Source organism: Haemorhous mexicanus, chromosome 39 (genome assembly GCF_027477595.1).
Source record: "Haemorhous mexicanus isolate bHaeMex1 chromosome 39, bHaeMex1.pri, whole genome shotgun sequence".
NCBI lineage: Eukaryota > Metazoa > Chordata > Aves > Passeriformes > Fringillidae > Haemorhous > Haemorhous mexicanus.
Genome location: NC_082379.1, coordinates 505,961 through 525,383, shown reverse-complemented (window position 1 = coordinate 525,383; position 19,423 = coordinate 505,961). Strand labels below are relative to the sequence as shown.

Here is a 19,423-nt window from a genome sequence, read left to right as displayed (position 1 = left end):
CTGGGGGCACCTGGGCACACCTGAGATACACCTGAGATACACCTGGGCACACCTGGGATACACCTGGGCACACCTGGGCACACCTGGGCACACCTGGGCACACCTGGGCATACCTGAGATACACCTGGGCACACCTGGGATACACCTGGGCACACCTGGGCACACCTGGGCACACCTGGGCATACCTGAGATACACCTGGGCACACCTGGGATACACCTGGGCACACCTGGGATACACCTGGGCACACCTGGGCACACCTGGGATACACCTGGGCACGCCTGGGATACAGCTGAGATACACCTGGGCACACCTGGGGACACCTGGGATACACCTGGGCACACCTGGGATACACCTGGGATACACCTGGGCACACCTGGGATACAGCTGAGATACACCTGGGGGCACCTGGGCACACCTGGGCACTCCTGGGATACACCTGGGGACACCTGGGATACACCTGGGCACACCTGGGGGCGGCCGCGCTGGGGCTGGGGGCGCTGCGGCTGCTGGTGCCCCTCCTGCCGCCCCCCTGAGGCACCTGGGCACACCTGGGCACACCTGGGGGCACCTGGGCACACCTGGGATACAGCTGGGCACACCTGGGCACACCTGGGCACACCTGAGATACACCTGGGTACACCTGGGTACACCTGGGCACACCTGGGCACACCTGGGCACACCTGGGGGCGGCCGCGCTGGGGCTGGGGGCGCTGCGGCTGCTGATGCCCCTCCTGCCGCCCCCCTGAGCACACCTGGGCACACCTGGGCACACCTGGGATACAGCTGAGATACACCTGGGATACACCTGGGCACACCTGGGCACACCTGGGGACACCTGGGATACACCTGGGATACACCTGGGCACACCTGAGATACACCTGGGCACACCTGGGCACACCTGGGATACACCTGGGATACACCTGGGCACACCTGGGATACACCTGGGCACACCTGGATACACCTGGGGGCACCTGGGCACACCTGAGATACACCTGGGATACACCTGGGCACACCTGGCTGAGTCACCTGTGTGGTTACCGGGGGTCCCAGGTGTGCCCAGGTGTGCCCGTGCCCCTCCTGATCTCACCTGGGCACACCTGGAGGAGCATGGGCACCCCTGGAGGGGTCACCTGTGCAGCTCTTGGGGCGCCCAGGTGTGCCCAGGTGTGCCCGTGCCCCTCGTGACCTCACCTGGGCACACCTGGCTGAGTCACCTGTGCAGTTACCGGAAGTCCCAGGTGTGCAGTGGGCGTGGCCCAGGTATGCAAATAACTCCCAGGTGTGCAGTGGGTGTGGCCCAGGTATGCAAATAACTCCCGGGTGTGTAATGGGCGTGGCCCAGGTATGCAAATGGCTCCCAGGTATGCAGTGGGTGTGGCCCAGGTATGCAAATAACTCCCAGGTGTGCAATGGGTGTGGCCGAGGTATGCAAATAACTCCCAGGTGTGCAGTGGGCGTGGCCCAGGTATGCAAATGGCTCCCAGGTGTGCAGCGGGCGTGGCCCAGGTATGCAAATAACTCCCAGGTGTGCAGTGGGCGTGGCCCAGGTATGCAAATGGCTCCCAGGTGTGCAGCGGGCGTGGCCCAGGTATGCAAATAACTCCCAGGTGTGCAGTGGGCGTGGCCCAGGTATGCAAATTGCTCCCAGGTGTGCAATGGGCGTGGCCCAGGTGTGTGGATTATTCCCATGTGTGCAATGGGCGTGGCCCAGGTATGCAAATTGCTCCCAGGTGTGCTGTGGGTGTGGCCCAGGTATGCAAATGGCTCCCAGGTGTGCAGCGGGCGTGGCCCAGGTATGCAAATAACTCCCAGGTGTGCAGTGGGCGTGGCCCAGGTATGCAAATTGCTCCCAGGTGTGCAATGGGCGTGGCCCAGGTGTGTGGATTATTCCCATGTGTGCAATGGGCCTGGCCCAGGTATGCAAATTGCTCCCAGGTGTGCTGTGGGTGTGGCCCGTCTGTGGATTATTCCCAGGTGTGCAATGGGCGTGGCCCAGGTATACAAATTGCTCCCAGGTGTGCAGCGGGCGTGGCCCAGGTGTACAGTGGGCGTGGCCCTGGTGTGTGGATTATTCCCAGGTGTGAAGCGGGCGTGGCCCAGGTGTGCAATGGGCGTGGCCCAGGTGTGTGGATTATTCCCAGGTGTGAAGCGGGCGTGGCCCAGGTGTGCAGCGGGCGTGGCCCAGGTGTGCCTGTAGCCCCTCCCACTCCCCCCCTCCCCCCCCCCGAGCAATAAACGCACCTGGACACACCTGCCGGAGTCACCTGTGCCTTTATTTGGGGGGAGGGGATGGGGGGGGAGGGGAATCGGGTCCAGGTGAGCGGGGAGGGGCCCAGGTGGGCCCCAGGTGTCCATGGGGGGGGTCCCAGGTGGGTCTCAGGTATCCAGGTGGGTCTCAGGTGGGTCCCAGGTGGGTTCTAGGTGGGTCTCAGGTGGGTCTCAGGTGGGTCTCAGGTATCCAGGTGGGTCCCAGGTGGGTCCAGGTGGGTTCCAGGTGGGTTCTAGGTGGGTCCCAGGTGGGTCCCAGGTGGGTTCCAGGTGGGTCCCAGGTATCCAGGTGGGTCCCAGGTGGGTTCCAGGTGGGTTCCAGGTGTCCCAGGTGGGTTCCAGGTGGGTCTCAGGTGGGTCTCAGGTGGGTTCCAGGTATCCAGGTGGGTTCCAGGTGTCCCAGCGAGGTCCCAGGTGAGTTCCAGGTGTCCTAGCAGGGTCCCAGGTGGGTCCCAGATGGGTCCCAGGTGGGTCTCAGGTGGGTTCCAGGTGGGTTCCAGGTGTGTCTCAGGTGGGTCCCAGGTATCCAGGTGGGTCCCAGGTGTGTGGGGAGGGTCTCAGGTGGGTCTCAGGTGTTCAGGGAGGGTCCCAGGTGGTCCCAGGTGTGTCCAGGTGGGTCTCAGGTGTTCAGGGAGGGTCCCAGGTGGTCCCAGGTGTGTCCAGGTGGATCCCAGGTGTGTGGGGAGGGTCCCAGGTGTGTCCAGGTGGGTCCCAGGTGTTCAGGGAGGGTCCCAGGTGTGTCCAGGTGGGTCTCAGGTGTTCAGGGAGGGTCCCAGGTGCCCAAGGAAGGTCCCAGGTGAGTTCCAGGTGCCCAGAGAGAGTCCAAGGAGGGTCCCAGGTGTGCCCAGGTGTGGCCAGGTGTGCCCAGGTGTGCCCAGGTGTTCCCCTCAGTAGTAAAGCTCCCGATCCCACCAACCTGGGAGGGGAGAGAACCCGGACAGGTGAGGGTGGGGCAGCGCCCAGGTGTGCTGGGCGTGGCCCAGGTGTGCCCAGGTGCCCCCAGGTGTATCCCAGGTGCCCCCAGGTGCCCCCAAGTGCACCCAGGTGTGCCCAGCTCTCCCCAGGTGCCCCCAGGTGTGCCCAGCTACCCCCAGGTGTGCCCAGGTGTCCCCAGCTGTCCCCAGGTGCCCAAGCCGTGCCCAGGTGCCCCCAGGTGTGCACCCAGGTGTGCCCAGGTGTGCATCCAGGTGTGCCCAGCTGCCGCCAGGTGTGCCCAGGCGTGCCCAGCTGTCCCCAGGCGTGCCCAGCTGCCCCCAGGTGTATCCCAGGTGCCCCCAGGTGTGCCCAGGTGTATCCCAGCTCTCCCCAGGTGTCCCCAGGTGCCCCCAGGTGTGTCCCAGGTGCCCCCAGGTGTGCCCAGGTGTGCCCAGGTGTGTCCCAGGTGCCCCCAGGTGCCCCCAGGTGTGCCCAGCTCTCCCCAGGTGTGTCCCAGGTGTGTCCAGGTATGTCCCAGGTGTATCCCAGGTGCCCCCAGGTGCCCCCAGGTGTGCCCAGGTGTGTCCCAGGTGTGCCCAGGTGTGCCCAGCTTTCCCCAGGTGTGCCCAGGTGCGCCCAGGTGTGCCCAGGTGCCCCGAGGTGCCCCCAGGTGCCCCCAGGTGTGCCCAGCTCTCCCCAGGTGTGCCCAGGTGCCCCCAGGTGTCCCCAGCTTTCCCCAGGTGTCCCCAGGTGTGCCCAGGTGTGCCCAGGTGCCCCCAGGTGTGCCCAGGTGTGCCCAGGTGCCCCCAGGTGTGCCCAGGTGTGCCCAGGTGTGTCACTCACTGCCCGGGTGGCGCCGCACTCCGAGTTTCCGGATCTCGTCGTAGACGAGGATGAGGAGCCCGAAGGGCATCGGCACCAACCACCACTGGAACCTGGCCAGGTGAGACAGGTGAGACAGGTGTGCCCCAGGTGTGCCCCAGGTGTGCCCCAGGTGTGCCCCAGGTGTGCCCCAACCACCACTGGAACCTGCCCAGGTGAGACAGGTGTGCCCCAGGTGTGTTCAGGAGGTGCCCAGGTGTGTCAGGCAATGCCCAGGTGTGTGGGGGCGGTGCCCAGGCAGTGTCCAGGTGTGCTCAGGTGTGTCAGGGCGGTGCCCAGGTGTGTCGGGGCAGTGCCCAGGTCTGCCCAGGTGTGCCGGGCGGTGCCCAGGTGTGCCCAGGTGTGTCAGGGCAGTGCCCAGGTGTGCCCAGGTGTGCTGGGGCAGTGCCCAGCTGTGCCCAGGTGTGCCGGGCGGTGCCCAGGTGTGCTGGGGCAGTGCCCAGCTGTGCCCAGGTGTGCCGGGCGGTGCCCAGGTGCGCGGCCTCACCTGATGGGCATGAAGTTGAAGACGTTGGGCATGCCGGGGCAGTAGCAGAGGAAGCAGCCGATGCACACCTGGAACACGATGGCCACCAGCAGCGTGCGGTTCCTGCGAGCACACCTGGCTCACCTGCTGGGCCCAGCTGTGCCCAGCTGTGCCCAGATTCCCCAATTTTCACCGATTTCCCCCAAATTTTCACCATTTCCCTGCCCCCAGGTGTGCCCAGGTGTGCCCAGGTGTATCTCAGGTATTCCCAGGTGTATCTCAGGTGTGCCCAGCTGTGCCCAGGTGAGCCCAAATTCCCCATTTTTCACCAATTTCCCCCAAATTTTTGCTGTTTTCCCCCATTTCCCCACCCCAGGTGTATCTCAGGTGTGCCCAGCTGTGCCCAGGTGAGCCCAAATTCCCCAATTTTCACCGATTTCCCCCAAATTTTCGCTGTTTTCCCCCATTTCCCCACCCCAGGTGTGCCCAGGTGTGTCCAGGTGAGCCCAGGTGTGCCCAGGTGTATCTCAGGTGTGCCCAGGTGTCCCCAAATTCCCCAATTTTCACCGATTTCCCCCAAATTTTCACCAATTTTCACCCAATTTTTGCCTTTTCCCCCCATTTCCCCGCCCCAGGTGTATCTCAGGTGTGCCCAGGTGTGCCCAGCTGTGCCCAGGTGTCCCCAGATTCCCCAATTTTCACCGATTTCCCCCAAATTTTCACCGATTTTCTCCAAATTTTCACTTCCCCCCCGCCCCAGGTGTATCTCAGGTATTCCCAGGTGTGCCCAGGTGTGCCCAGGTGTGCCCAGGTGTACCTGAAGAGGCCCTGCTGGAACAGGGAGAGCCGGCGCGTCTTGCGGATCAGCACGTCGGCGATCTGGCACATCTCGATGCTGATGAAGAAGACGGTGTAGCAGGTGTACTGCTGGTACCTGCGCTGCCAGAACGTCTGCGGGCACAGGTGAGCCCAGGTGAGCCCAGGTGAGCCCAGCTGTGCCCAGGTGAGCCCAAATTCCCCATTTCCCCCAATTTTCCCCCCCAATTTTGACTTTTTTTCCTGTTTTCCCACCCCCAGGTGAGCTCAGGTGAGCTCAGGTGTGCTCCAACCCCCCCCCGGTGCCCCCAGGTGTGCCCAGGTGAGGCACAGGTGAGCCCAGGTGTGCCCAGGTGTGCCCAGGTGAGGCACAGATGAGCCCAGGTGAGCACCAAGTCAGCCCCAGGTGAGCCCAGGTGAGCTCAGGTGAGCCCAGGTGTGCCCAAATTCCCCATTCCCCCCAAAGCGTGTCCCAAGTGTGCCCAGGTGTGCCCAGGTGAGCTCTGGGGGGGCACCAGGTGTACTCCAGGTGTGCCCAGGTGAGCTCCAACCCACACCAGGTGAGCCCAGGTGAGCCAAGGTGTGTCCCCAGGTGTGCCCAGGTGTGCCCAGGTGAGGCACAGATGAGCCCAGGTGAGCGCCAAGTGAGCCCCAGGTGAGCCCAGGTGCCCCCAGGTGTCCCCAGGTGAGCCCAGGTGAGCCCAGGTGTCCCCAGGTGTCCCCAGGTGAGCCCAGGTGAGCCCAGGTAACTCCAACCCCCCCCAAATCCCCATTTTCCCCCCAAATTTCACCCGGTTTTTTCCCTTTATCCCCTCCCAGGTGCGCCCAGGTGCGCCCAGGTGCGGTGACACACCCACTGCTGGCCGTAGCTGTCCTGCAGCTCCTGCTCGTGCGTGTCCTCCCAGCGGGGGCGGAGCCCCAGGACCAGGATTGGCCACCAGCCCTCCTGGGCCATGGCCACGAAATAGTCGGTGAACCCCGCGAAGGACTGGATCACACCTGGGCAGGTGAGGGGGACAGGTGAGAGGCAGGTGAGAGGGACAGGTGAGATCACACCTGGGCAGGTGAGGGGGACAGGTGAGGGACAGGTGAGGGGCAGGTGAGGGGCAGGTGAGGGACAGGTGAGGGGCAGGTGAGGGGGACAGGTGAGATCATGGACAGGTGAGGGACAGGTGAGAAGGAAATGTGAGAGGGACAGGTGAGGGACAGGTGAGAGGGACAGGTGAGGGACAGGTAAGAGGGACAGGTGAAGGATTGGCCACCAACCCTCCTGGGCCATGGCCACGAAGTAATCGGTGAACCCCGCGAAGGACTGGATCACACCTGGGCAGGTGAGGGGGACAGGTGAGGGACAGGTGAGGGACAGGTAAGAGGGACAGGTGAAGGATTGGCCACCAGCCCTCCTGGGCCATGGCCACGAAGTAATCGGTGAACCCCGCGAAGGACTGGATCACACCTGGGCAGGTGAGGGACAGGTGAGAGGGACAGGTGAGAGGGACAGGTGAGGGACAGGTGAGAGGGACAGGTGAGATCATGGACAGGTGAGGGACAGGTGAGAGGGACAGGTGAGATCATGGACAGGTGAGAGGGACAGGTGAGGGATTGGCCACCAGCCCTCCTGGGCCATGGCCACGAAGTGGTGAAACCTGCAAAGGACTGGATCACACCTGGGCAGGTGAGGGGGACAGGTAAGAACATGGACAGGTGAGGGGAGGACAGGTGAAATCACACCTGGCACAGGTGAGCTCACAGGTGAGGGAGGGACAGGTGTGGGAAGGGCTGGATTGCACCCGGCAGACAGGTGAGGGACAGGTGAGGCGTCAGGTGGGTGAGCACACAGGTGACCCCAAACCAGGTGTGTGAGCACACAGGTAACACCAGGCCCAGGTGTGTGAGCACACAGGTGACCCCAAACCAGGTGTGTGAGCACACAGGTAACACCAGGCCCAGGTGTGTGAGCACACAGGTGACCCCAAACCAGGTGTGTGAGCACACAGGTAACCCCAAACCAGGTGTGTGAGCACACAGGTGACCCCAAACCAGGTGTGTGAGCACACAGGTAACCCCAAACCAGGTGTGTGAGCACACAGGTAACCCCAAACCAGGTGTGTGAGCACACAGGTGACCCCAAACCAGGTGTGTGAGCACACAGGTAACCCTGGATCCAGGTGTGTGAGCACACAGGTAACCCTGGATCCAGGTGTGTGAGCACACAGGTAACCCCAAACCAGGTGTGTGAGCCCCCAGGTGACCCCAAACCAGGTGTGTGAGCACACAGGTAACCCCAAACCAGGTGTGTGAGCACACAGGTAACCCCAAACCAGGTGTGTGAGCACACAGGTAACCCCAAACCAGGTGTGTGAGCCCCCAGGTGACCCCAGGCCCAGGTGTGTGAGCCCCCAGGTGACCCCAGACCCAGGTGATGACCCCAGCCCAGGTAACCCCGCCCAGGTGACCCCGCCCAGGTGAGCTCACCTATCTGGAAGTAGGAGCAGGTCACCAGGGGCTCGTTGACCAATCCCAAACCCAGGTGTGCCCACACAGGTGACCCCAAACCCAGGTGTGTGAGCTCCCAGGTGACCCCAAACCCAGGTGTGTGAGCACACAGGTAACCCTGAATCCAGGTGTGTGAGTCCCCAGGTGACCCCAGACCCAGATAATGACCCCAGGCCCAGGTGATGACCCCAGCCCAGGTGACCCCGCCCAGGTGACCCCGCCCAGGTGAGCTCACCTATCTGGAAGTAGGAGTAGGCCGCCAGGGGCTCGTTGACCAATCGGTCGCGCCGGGGGTTCCGCGGCCGCAGGTGCATGATGTCGCTCTCGGCGCGCTCGTAGGCCAGCGACACCGAGGGGAACTGCGCAGGTGAGCCCAGGTGAGGGGTGGGGACGGGGCAGGCGCCACGCCCCGGCCACACCCACCGCCCCCAGACCCGCCCCACCTGGGTAGAACACCTGGGACGGCCCAAAATTGGAGGGTGGGGGGGGCTCAGGTGAGCTCAGGTGAGCTCAGTGTGCCCAGGTGAGCACAGGTAAAGCTCAGTTGAGGCTCAGGTGTGCCCAGGTGAGCACAGGTAAAGCTCAGTTGAGGCTCAGGTGTGCCCAGGTGAGCACAGGTAAAGCTCAATTGAGGCTTAGGTGTGCCCAGGTGTGCCCAGGTGTGTCCCCAGCTCTCCCCAGGTGCCCCCAGGTGTGCCCAGGTGTGCCCAGGTGTGTCCCCAGCTCTCCCCAGGTGCCCCCATGTGCCCTCAGGTGCGCCCAGGTGTGTCCCCAGGTGCCCCAGGGTAGGCCCAGCTCTCCCCAGGTGTGCCCAGGTGAGCACAGATTAGGCTCAGGAAAGACTCAGGTGAGCCCAGGTGTACTCAGGTGTGTTTCTAGCCCTCCCAGCTGCCCCCAGGTGTGCCCAGGTGTGCCCAGCTGCCCCCAGGTGTGCCCAGGTAACTCCAAACCCCCCCAAATCCCCATTTTCCACCCAATTTCCACCCGGTTTTTTCCATTTCTCCCATCCCAGGTGTTCCCAGGTGCTCTCAGGTGTGCCCAGCTGCCCCCAGGTGCGCCCAGGTGCGCTCACGATGTCGGTGCAGAGCTCGATGAAGAGGATGGTGATGCAGCCCAGGGGGAGGGGCACGCTGGCCGTGATGTAGATCAGGTACGGCGCCAGTTCCGGAATGTTCTTGGTCAGCGTGTAGGCGATCGACTTCTTCAGGTTGTCGAAGATCAGCCGGCCTGGGGGCGGGGCCGGCAGGTGAGGGGGACAGGTGTGGGTGGGTGACCCTGCCCAGGTGAGCAGGGACAGGTGTGTGACCCTCCCCAGGTGAGCAGGGACAGGTGTGTGACCCTGCCCAGGTGAGCAGGGACAGCCCAGGTGAGCAGGGACAGGTGTGTGACCCTGCCCAGGTGAGTGTGGACAGGTGTGTGACCCTCCCCAGGTGAGCAGGGACAGGTGTGTGACCCTCCCCAGGTGAGCAGGGACAGGTGTGTGACCCCCCCCAGGTGAGCAGGGACAGGTGTGTGACCCTGCCCAGGTGAGCAGGGACAGGTGTGTGACCCCCCCCCAGGTGAGCAGGGACAGGTGTGTGACCCTGCCCAGGTGAGCAGGGACAGGTGTGTGACCCTCCCCAGGTGAGCAGGGACAGGTGTGTGACCCTGCCCAGGTGAGCGGGGACAGGTGTGTGACCCTGCCCAGGTGAGTGTGGACAGGTGTGTGACCCCGCCCAGGTGAGCAGGGACAGCCCAGGTGAGCAGGGACAGGTGTGGGAATGGCTCAGGTGATCATGGACAGGTGTGTGACAGCTGAGGTGAGCAGGACAGGTGAGCAGGCACAGGTACAGGTGTGTGACAGCCCAGGTATGTGGGGACAGGTGTGTGACCCTACCCAGGTGAATGCAGACAGGTGTGTGACAGCCCAGGTGAGTGGGACAGGTGAGCAGGGACAGCCCAGGTGAGGGCAGACAGGTGAGTGACAGCTCAGGTGATCAGGGACAGGAGAGTAACCCCTGTCCCAGGTATCTCACCTGTCTCACACCTGTCCCAGGTATCTCACCTATCCCATACCTGTCCCATACCTGTCCCATACCTGTCTCAGGTGTGTCTCACCTGCCCAGGTGTGTGTCTCACCTTGCTCCACGCCGGTGACGATGGAGGCGAAGTTGTCGTCCAGCAGGATCCCCTGTCCCACACCTGTCCCACACCTGTCCCACACCTGTCCCACACCTTTCCCAGGTGTCTCACCTGTCCCATACCTGTCTCAGGTGTATCTCACCTGCCCAGGTGTGTCTCACCTTGCTCCACCCCGGTGACGATGGAGGCGAAGTTGTCGTCCAGCAGAATCCCCTGTCCCACACCTGTCCCACACCTGTCCCAGGTATCTCACCTGTCCCATACCTGTCCCAGGTGTATCCCAGGTGTGCCCAGGTGTGTCTCACCTGCCCAGGTGTGTGTCTCACCTTGCTCCACGCCGGTGACGATGGAGGCGAAGTTGTCGTCCAGCAGGATCCCCTGTCCCACACCTGTCCCACACCTGTCCCACACCTGTCCCAGGTATCTCACCTGTCCCATACCTGCCCAGGTGTGTCTCACCTGCCCAGGTGTGCTCACCTTGCTCCACCCCCGTGACGATGGAGGCGAAGTTGTCGTCCAGCAGGATCCCCTGTCCCACACCTGTCCCACATCTGTCCCACACCTGTCCCACACCTGTCCCAGGTATCTCACCTATCCCATACCTGTCTCAGGTGTGTCTCACCTTGCTCCACGCCCCATGACGATGGAGGCAAAGTTGTCGTCCAGCAGGATCCCCTGTCCCACACCTGTCCCACACCTGTCCCACATGTCTCACCTATCCCACACCTGTCTCAGGTGTATCCCAGGTGTGCTCACCTTGCTCCACGCCGGTGACGATGGAGGCGAAGTTGTCGTCCAGCAGGATCCCATACCTGTCCCACACCTGTCCCACACCTGTCCCAGGTATCTCACCTGTCCCATACCTGTCTCAGGTGTGTCTCACCTTGCTCCACGCCGGTGACGATGGAGGCGAAGTTGTCGTCCAGCAGGATCCCCTGTCCCACACCTGTCCCACACCTGTCCCACACCTGTCCCACACCTGTCCCAGGTATCTCACCTGTCCCATACCTGTCCCATACCTGTCTCAGGTGTGCTCACCTTGCTCCACGCCGGTGACGATGGAGGCGAAGTTGTCGTCCAGCAGGATCATGTCGGCCGCGTTCTTGGCGGCGTCGGAGCCGGCGATGCCCATGGCCACGCCGATGTCGGCTTTCTTCAGCGCAGGTGAGTCGTTGACGCCGTCACCTGTCACCGCCACGATGGCGCCCTGGGGACGGCGGGAAAATGGAGGGAAATTGGGGGGGAAATGGGGGGAATTGGGGGGAAATGGGGAAAAATGGGGAAAAATGGGGGAAAATTGGGGGGAAAAATGGGGGAAATTGGGGGGAAAATGGGGGAAATGGGGAAAAAGGGGAAAAAAGGGGAAAATGGGGGAATTTGAGGTTTGGGGACATTGAGGAAAAAATGGGGAATTTGGGGAAAAAATGGGGGAAAATGGGGGAAAAATGGGGAAAATGGGGAAAAAAAACAAAAAAAAAAGGGGGAAAAAAATGGGGGAAATTGGGGGGGAAATGGGGGGAAATTAGGGGAAAATGGGGGAAAATGGTGCAAAATGGGGAAAAATGGGGGGAAATTGGGTAAAAATGGGGGAAATTGGGGGAAAAATGGGGAAAATGGGGGGAAATGGTGAAAAATGGGGGGAAATTGGGTAAAAATGGGGGAAATTGGGGGAAAAATGGGGAAAATGGGGGGAAAATGGGGGAAAAATGGGGGAAAATGGGAAAAATGGGGAAAAATGGGGAAAAAAGGGGGGAAATGGGGAAAGATGGGGAAAATGGGGAAAAATGGGGAAAAAAGGGGGGAAAATGGGGAAAAATGGGGAAAATGGGGCGAAATGGGGGGAAAATGGGGGAAAATTGGGGGGAAATTGGAGGAAAAAAAACAAAAAAAAAGGGGGAAAAATGGGGGGAAATTGGGTAAAAATGGGGGGAAAATGGGGAAAAAATGGGGAAAATGGGGGAGAAATGGGGAAAATGGGGGAGAAATGGGGAAAATGGGGGAGAAAATGGGGAAAATGGGGAAAAATGGGGAAAAATGGGGGAGAAATGGGGGGAAATTGGGGAAAAATGGGGAAAAATGGGGGAGAAATGGGGGGGAAATTGGGTAAAAATGGGGAAAAATGGGGAAAATGGGGGATAAATGGGGGAAAATTGGGGAAAATGGGGAAAAATGGAGAAAAATGGGGAAAAAAACAAAAAACAGGGGAAAAAAAGGGGGGGGAAATGGGGGGAAAATGGGGGAAAAAAGGGGGGAAAAAGGGGGGGAAATGGGGAAAGATGGGGGAAAATGGGAAAATGGGGGAAAATGGGGGGAAATGGGGGAAAACGGGGAAAAATGGGGAAAAAAAACAAAAAAGGGGGAAAAATGGGGGAAAAAATGGGGGGAAATGGGGGGAAAAAATGGGAAAAAAAGGGGGAAAAATGGGGGGAAACATGGGGGGAAATGGGGGAAAAATGGGGAAAAAACGGGGAATACCCCAAAAAAAAGGGTAAAAAATGGGGGGGAAATGGGAAAAAAGGGAAAAAATGGGGAAAAATGGGGAAAAAATGGGAAAGATGAGGGGAAAATGGGGGAAAAGGGGAAAAAATGGGAGAAAAAAGTGTGAAAATTGAGTGAAAAGTGCCGAGAAATGGGAAAGATTGGGGGGAAAATGGGGTTTGGGGACATTGAGGAAAAAATGGGAAATTTGGGGGAAAATGGGGAAAAATGGGGAAAAAAGGGGGAAAAAAAAACCTCAAAAAATTGGGTGAAAATTAGGGGAGAAATGGAGAAAAAATTCGGGAAAAAATGGGGGAAAAAAACGGGGAAAAAATGAAGGAAACGGGGGTGGGGATACTGAGGAAAAAATGGGAAATTTGGGGGGAAAAAATGGGAAAATTTGGAAAAAAACCCCAAAAATTGGAGAAATAAATGGAGAAAAATGAAAAAAAAAATTGGATGAAATTCGGGATAAAAATGGCTGAGAAATGGGAAAAAATGGGGGGAAATTGGGGTTGGGGACACTGGGGCCATCGGGGCACCCGCCAGGTGTGCCCAGGTGTGCCCAGGTGTGCCCAGGTGTGCCCACCAGGCGCTGGCAGCTCTCCACGATGACCAACTTCTGCTGCGGCGACGTCCCGGGCGAAAACCATCTCGGGGTGGGCGCGGAGCAGCTCCTCCAGCGCACCTGGCGGCAGCGCGGCCAGCTCGGAGCCCGTCACCACCCGGGCGCGCGCCTGGCTGCGGGGACACACCTGAGTTACCTGGGATACACCTGGGACGCACCTGGGACACACCTGAGTTACCTGGGATACACCTGAGTTACCTGGGATACACCTGGGACACACCTGGGACACACCTGAGATACGTGGGATACACCTGGGATGCACCTGGGATACACCTGAGTTACCTGGGATACACCTGGGATACCTGGGACACACCTGGGACACACCTGAGTTACCTGGAATACACCTGGGATACCTGGGATACACCTGGGATACACCTGAGTTATCTATGATACACCTGGGACACACCTGAGACACCTGGGACACATCTGAGTTACCTGTGATACACCTGGGACACACCTGAGACACCTGGGACACATCTGAGTTACCTGTGATACACCTGGGACACACCTGAGATACCTGGGATACACCTGGGACACACCTGAGTCATCTATGATACACCTGGGACACACCTGAGTTATCTGGGATACACCTGAGTTATCTATGATACAGCTGGGAAACACCTGAGTTACCTGGGATACACCTGGGACGCACCTGGGACACACCTGAGATACCTGGGACACATCTGAGTTACCTGGGATACACCTGAGATACCTGGGATACACCTGGGCCACACCTGAGTTACCTGGGATACACCTGGGACACACCTGAGATACCTGGGATACACCTGGGACACACCTGGGATACCTGGGATACACCTGAGTTACCTGGGACACATCTGAGTTACCTGGGATACACCTGAGATACCTGGGATACACCTGGGCCACACCTGAGTTACCTGGGATACACCTGGGACACACCTGAGATACCTGGGACATACCTGGGATACACCTGGGATACACCTGGGATACACCTGAGTTACCTGGGACACATCTGAGTTACCTGGGATACACCTGAGATACCTGGGATACACCTGGGACGCACCTGGGATACACCTGGGCCACACCTGAGTTACCTGGGCCACACCTGAGTTACCTGGGACACACCTGAGTTACCTGGGACACACCTGAGTTACCTGGGATACACCTGGGCAGTGCCACACCTGGCCACCTGTCCCACACCTGAGTTACCTGACACCTGACACCTGTCCCACACCTGGGCCGTGACACACCTGAGTTACCTGGGACACACCTGGGATACCTGGGATACACCTGGGACACACCTGAGTTACCTGGGACATACCTTGGGCACACCTGAGTCATCTTTGATACACCTGGGACACACCTGGGACACACCTGAGATACCTGGGATACACCTGGGATACACCTGGGACACACCTGACACCTGTCCCACACCTGGGCAGTGACACACCTGAGTGGCCAGGGACACACCTGAGTTACCTGTCCCACACCTGAATTACCTGACACCTGTCCCACACCTGGGCAGTGACACACCTGGCCACCTGTCCCACACCTGAGTTACCTGTCCCACACCTGAGTTACCTGACAGCTGTCCCACACCTGGGCCCTGCCACACCCGCTCCCCCCGGCCCCGCCCCCGGCCCTGCCCGTGGCTCACCTGGGCTGTACCTGCTCGAGGGGCAGGTGCAGGCGCGCGGCCACGTCCTCGGGGGTCTCGCTGCCCTCGGAGATGATCCCCACCTGCGCCGCGATGGCCTTGGCTGTCACCGGGTGGTCACCTGTCACCATGATCACCTGGGGGACACACCTGGGTCACCTGGGGGGTCACCTGGGGGCTCACCTGAGGGGGTCCCCTGGGCTGGTGGCACCTGCAGGGCTCACCTGGCCTTGGTGGCACCTGCAGGGCTCACCTGGGGGGGTCCCCTGGGCTGGTGGCACCTGCAGGGCTCACCTGGGGGGGATCCCCTGGGCTGGTGGCACCTGAGGGCTCACCTGGCTGGTGGCACCTGAGGGCTCACCTGGCCTTGGTGGCACCTGAGGGCTCACCTGGGGGGGATCCCCTGGGCTGGTGGCACCTGAGGGCTCACCTGGCTGGTGGCACCTGAGGGCTCACCTGGCCTTGGTGGCACCTGCAGGGCTCACCTGGGGGGGATCCCCTGGGCTGGTGGCACCTGCAGGGCTCACCTGGCTGGTGGCACCTGTGTCGTCCCTCCCCAATGTCCTCAAACCCCCTGAATTGTCCCCAAATCCCCCAGGTGTCCCAGGTGTCCCAGGTGTCCCAGGTGTCCCCAATCCCCCAGGTGTCCCAGGTGTCCCTGCTCTCCCCAGGTGTCCCCAATCCCCCAGGTGTCCCAGGTGTCCCAGGTGTCCCAGGTGTCCCAGGTGTCCCCAATCCCCCAGCTGTCCCAGGTGTCCCAGGTGTCCCCAATCCCCCCAATCCCCCAGGTGTCCCAGGTGTGCCCAGGTGTCCCAGGTGTCCCCAATCCCCCAGGTGTCCCCAATCCCCCAGGTGTCCCAGGTGTGCCCAGGTGTCCCAGGTGTCCCCAATCCCCCAGGTGTCCCAGGTGTGCCCAGGTGTCCCAGGTGTCCCCAATCCCCCAGGTGTCCCAGGTGTCCCAGGTGTCCCCAATCCCCCAGGTGTCCCAGGTGTCCCCAATCCCCCAGGTGTCCCAGGTGTGCCCAGGTGTCCCAGGTGTGCCCAGGTGTCCCAGGTGTACCCAGGTGTCCCCAATCCCCCCGGTGTCCCAGGTGTGCCCAGGTGTGCCCAGGTGTCCCCAATCCCCCAGGTGTGCCCAGGTGTGCCAGGTGTGCCCAGGTGTCCCAGGTGTCCCCAATCCCCCAGGTGTCCCCAATCCCCCAGGTGTCCCAGGTGTGCCAGGTGTCCCAGGTGTCCCCAATCCCCCAGGTGTCCCCCATCCCCCAGGTGTCCCAGGTGTCCCAGGTGTGCCCAGGTGTGTCCCTACCCGGATCCCGGCTGTCCGGCACTTGCGCACGGCCTGCGGCACGGTGGCCCCAATGTCCCCAATCCCCCCAATCCCCCAGGTGTCCCCAATCCCCCAGGTGTCCCCAATCCCCCAGGTGTCCCCAATCCCCCAGGTGTCCCTGCTCTCCCCAGGTGTCCCAGGTGTCCCAGGTGTCCCCAATCCCCCAGGTGTCCCCGGTGTCCCAGGTGTCCCAGGTGTCCCAGGTGTGCCCAGGTGTGTCCCTACCCGGATCCCGGCTGTCCGGCACTTGCGCACATCCTGGGGCACGGTGGCCCCAATGTCCCCAATCCCCCAGGTGTCCCCAATCCCCCAGGTGTCCCAGGTGTCCCAGGTGTCCCCAATCCCCCCGGTGTCCCAGGTGTCCCCAATCCCCCAGGTGTGCCCAATCCCCCCGGTGTCCCAGGTGTCCCCAATCCCCCAGGTGTCCCCAATCCCCCCAATCCTCCAGGTGTGCCCAGGTGTCCCCAATTCCCCAATCCCCCCAGGTGTCCCAGGTGTCCCTGCTCTCCCCAGGTGTCCCAGGTGTGCCCAGGTGTGTCCCTACCCGGATCCCGGCTGTCCGGCACTTGCGCACGGCCTGCGGCACGGTGGCCCCAATGTCCCCAATCCCCCAGGTGTCCCAGGTGTCCCAGGTGTCCCAGGTGTCCCAGGTGTCCCAGGTGTGCCTGCTCTCCCCAACTCCCCAGGTGTCCCCAATCCCCCAGGTGTCCCCAATCCCCCAGGTGTCCCCAATCCCCCAGCTGTCCCAGGTGTCCCCAATCCCCCAGGTGTGCCCAGGTGTCCCAGGTGTCCTCAATCCCCCAGGTGTCCCAGGTGTCCCAGGTGTGCCCAGGTGTCCCAGGTGTCCCCAATCCCCCCGGTGTCCCAGGTGTCCCTGCTCTCCCCAGGTGTCCCCAATCCCCCAGGTGTCCCAGGTGTCCCAGGTGTCCTCAATCCCCCAGGTGTCCCAGGTGTCCCCAATCCCCCAGGTGTCCCCAATCCCCCAGGTGTCCCCAATCCCCCAGGTGTCCCAGGTGTGCCCAGGTGTGCCCAGGTGTGTCCCTACCCGTATCCCGGCTGTCCGGCACTTGCGCACGGCCTGCGGCACGGTGGCCCTGGGGGGGTCGATGAGGGACACGAGCCCCGCGAAGCAGAGACCCGAGGCCACCTCGGCCAGCGCGTCCGGGGGTGTCCCCTTGGGGACAGTGCCAGCGGGGAGCCAGCGGGCACAGAAACCTGCGGGGACACCAGAGGGGACATTGGGGACATTGGGGACATTGGGGACTTCGATGGGGACATTGGGGACATTGGGGACAGAGCCCCGAGGCCACCTCGGCCAGCGCGTCGGGAGGTGTCCCCTTGGGGACAGTGCCAGTGGGGAGCCAGCGGGCACAGAAACCTGGGGGACATTGGGGACATCGATGGGGACAGTGGGGACAGCAATGGGGACAGTGCCAGCGGGGAGCCAGTGGGCACAGAAACCTGAGGGGACACCAGAGGCGACATTGGGGACACTGGGGACATTGGGGACATCGATGGGGACATTGAGGAAAAAATTGAAGAAAATGGGAAAAAATGGGTGAAAATTGGGAAAAACGGGATTGGGGACATTTGTGGACATTGGGGACAGAGGGGACATTGGGGACATTGGGGACAGCAATGGGGACAGTGCCAGCGGGGAGCCAGCGGGCACAGAAACCTGGGGGACATTTGGGACATCGATGGGGACAGTGCCAGCGGGCACAGAAACCTGGGGGGACATCGATGGGGACAGTGGGGACATCGATGGGGACATTGGGGACAGTGGGGACATCGGGGACATTGGGGACATTGGGGACATTGGGGACACTGGGGACATTGGGGACATTGGGGACATTGGGGACATTGGGGACAGTGGGGACATTGGGGACACTGGGGATTTTGGGGACATTGGGGACATTGATGGGGACATTGGGGACAGAGCCCCGAGGCCACCTCGGCCAGCGCGTCCGGGGGTGTGCCCTTGGGGACAGTGCCAGCGGGGAGCCAGCGGGCACAGAAACCTGAGGGGACAGCAGAGGGGACATTGGGGACATTGGGGACATCAATGGGGACATTGGGGACATTGGGGACATTGGGGACATTTGGGGACATTGAGGAAAAAATTGAAGAAAATGGGAAAAAATGGGTGAAAATTGGGAAAAACGGGATTGGGGACATTGGGGACATTGGGGACATTGGGGACAGAGGGGACATTGGGGACATTGATGGGGACATTGGGGACAGAGCCCCGAGGCCACCTCGGCCAGCGCGTCCGGGGGCGTGCCCTTGGGGACAGTGCCAGCGGGGAGCCAGCGGGCACAGAAACCTGCGGGGACATTGGGGACATCGATGGGGACATTGGGGACATCGATGGGGACATTGGGGACATCATTGGGGACATTGGGGACATCGATGGGGACAGTGCCAGCAGGCACAGAAACCTGCAGGGACAGCAATGGGGACATCAGGGACATTGGGGACATTGGGGACAGTGGGGACATCATTGGGGACTTCGATGGGGACATTGGGGACAGTGCCAGTGGGGAGCCAGCGGGCACAGAAACCTGGGGGACATTGGGGACATTGGGGACATCGATGGGGACATTGAGGAAAAAATTGAAGAAAATGGGAAAAAATGGGTGAAAATTGGGAAAAACGGGATTGGGGACATTGGGGACATTTGGGGACATTGGGGACATCAATGGGGACAGTGCCAGCAGGGAGCCAGAGGGCACAGAAACCTGCGGGGACATCGATGGGGACATTGGGGACATTGGGGACATTTTGGGGCCATTTTGGACATTTTTGGGACTTTAGGGGCCATTTTAGGACCATTTTGGGCCATTTTGGGGCCATTTTGGGGCCATTTTGGGCCATTTTGGGCCATTTTGGAGCCATTTTGGAGCCATTTTGGGACCATTTTGGGCCATTTGGGGCCATTTTGGGACATTTGGGGCCATTTTGGGGCCATTTGGGGCCATTTGGGGCCATTTTGGGGCCATTTTGGGCCATTTTGGGGCCATTTGGGGCCATTTTGGGCCATTTTGGGGCCATTTTGGGGCCATTTGGGGCCATTTTGAGCCATTTTGGGGCCATTTTGGGGCCATTTGGGGCCATTTTGGGGTCATTTTGGGGCATTTTGGGGCCATTTTGGGGCATTTGGGACCATTTTGGGCCATTTTGGGCCATTTTGGGCCGTTTGGGGCCATTTTGGGGCCATTTTGGGTCATTTTGGGGCCATTTGGGGGCCATTTTTTACACTTTTGGGCCATTTTGGGTCATTTTGGACCATTTTGGACCATTTGGGGCCATTTTGGGGCCATTTTGGGACATTTTGGGACATTTGGGGCCATTTGGGGCCATTTTGGGGCCATTTTGGGTCATTTTGG

General features: G+C 61.1%; 2 protein-coding genes and 1 long non-coding RNA gene across 40 annotated transcripts in view; 1 reads left to right on the top strand and 2 right to left on the bottom strand.

Annotated features, from left to right (window-relative positions):
- The window catches only part of LOC132341383 (uncharacterized), a 62,740-nt gene that overhangs the window by 106 nt on the left and 43,211 nt on the right, over positions 1 to 19,423 (bottom strand). Inside the window, exons 2-4 of the long non-coding RNA XR_009490170.1 lie at positions 662 to 931; positions 207 to 631; positions 11 to 73 (exon numbers count right to left, since the gene is read on the bottom strand). This is a non-coding gene — a long non-coding RNA (uncharacterized LOC132341383). The remainder of the gene's footprint in view (positions 1 to 10; positions 74 to 206; positions 632 to 661; positions 932 to 19,423) is intronic.
- On the top strand, positions 1,177 to 3,163 carry LOC132341376 (spidroin-2-like). 38 transcript variants are annotated; one of them, XM_059872891.1, is made up of 10 exons: positions 1,177 to 1,302; positions 1,344 to 1,548; positions 1,590 to 1,876; positions 1,918 to 2,038; positions 2,165 to 2,400; positions 2,445 to 2,474; positions 2,507 to 2,663; positions 2,737 to 2,810; positions 2,882 to 2,924; positions 2,997 to 3,163. In XM_059872891.1, exons 1-10 carry the CDS (start codon positions 1,264 to 1,266, stop codon positions 3,161 to 3,163), a joined length of 1,359 nt encoding a protein of 452 aa, XP_059728874.1. In that variant the 5' UTR covers positions 1,177 to 1,263. The 38 variants fall into 38 exon arrangements, 35 of the variants coding, with proteins under 35 accessions (XP_059728874.1, XP_059728868.1, XP_059728866.1 ...); XM_059872885.1 differs by having other exon boundaries at positions 2,882 to 2,984; positions 3,015 to 3,163; XM_059872883.1 differs by having other exon boundaries at positions 2,737 to 2,841; positions 2,956 to 3,163.
- Positions 2,257 to 19,423, bottom strand: part of ATP4A (ATPase H+/K+ transporting subunit alpha) — a 37,720-nt gene continuing 20,553 nt past the window's right edge. Inside the window, 12 exon segments of the mRNA XM_059872926.1 lie at positions 2,257 to 3,185; positions 4,028 to 4,119; positions 4,554 to 4,655; positions 5,350 to 5,483; positions 6,202 to 6,347; positions 8,080 to 8,203; positions 8,917 to 9,071; positions 11,004 to 11,172; positions 13,033 to 13,080; positions 13,082 to 13,184; positions 14,708 to 14,844; positions 17,080 to 17,249. Of these exon segments, the coding sequence (XP_059728909.1) occupies positions 3,157 to 3,185; positions 4,028 to 4,119; positions 4,554 to 4,655; positions 5,350 to 5,483; positions 6,202 to 6,347; positions 8,080 to 8,203; positions 8,917 to 9,071; positions 11,004 to 11,172; positions 13,033 to 13,080; positions 13,082 to 13,184; positions 14,708 to 14,844; positions 17,080 to 17,249 (1,409 nt within the window). The 3' untranslated portion in view covers positions 2,257 to 3,156.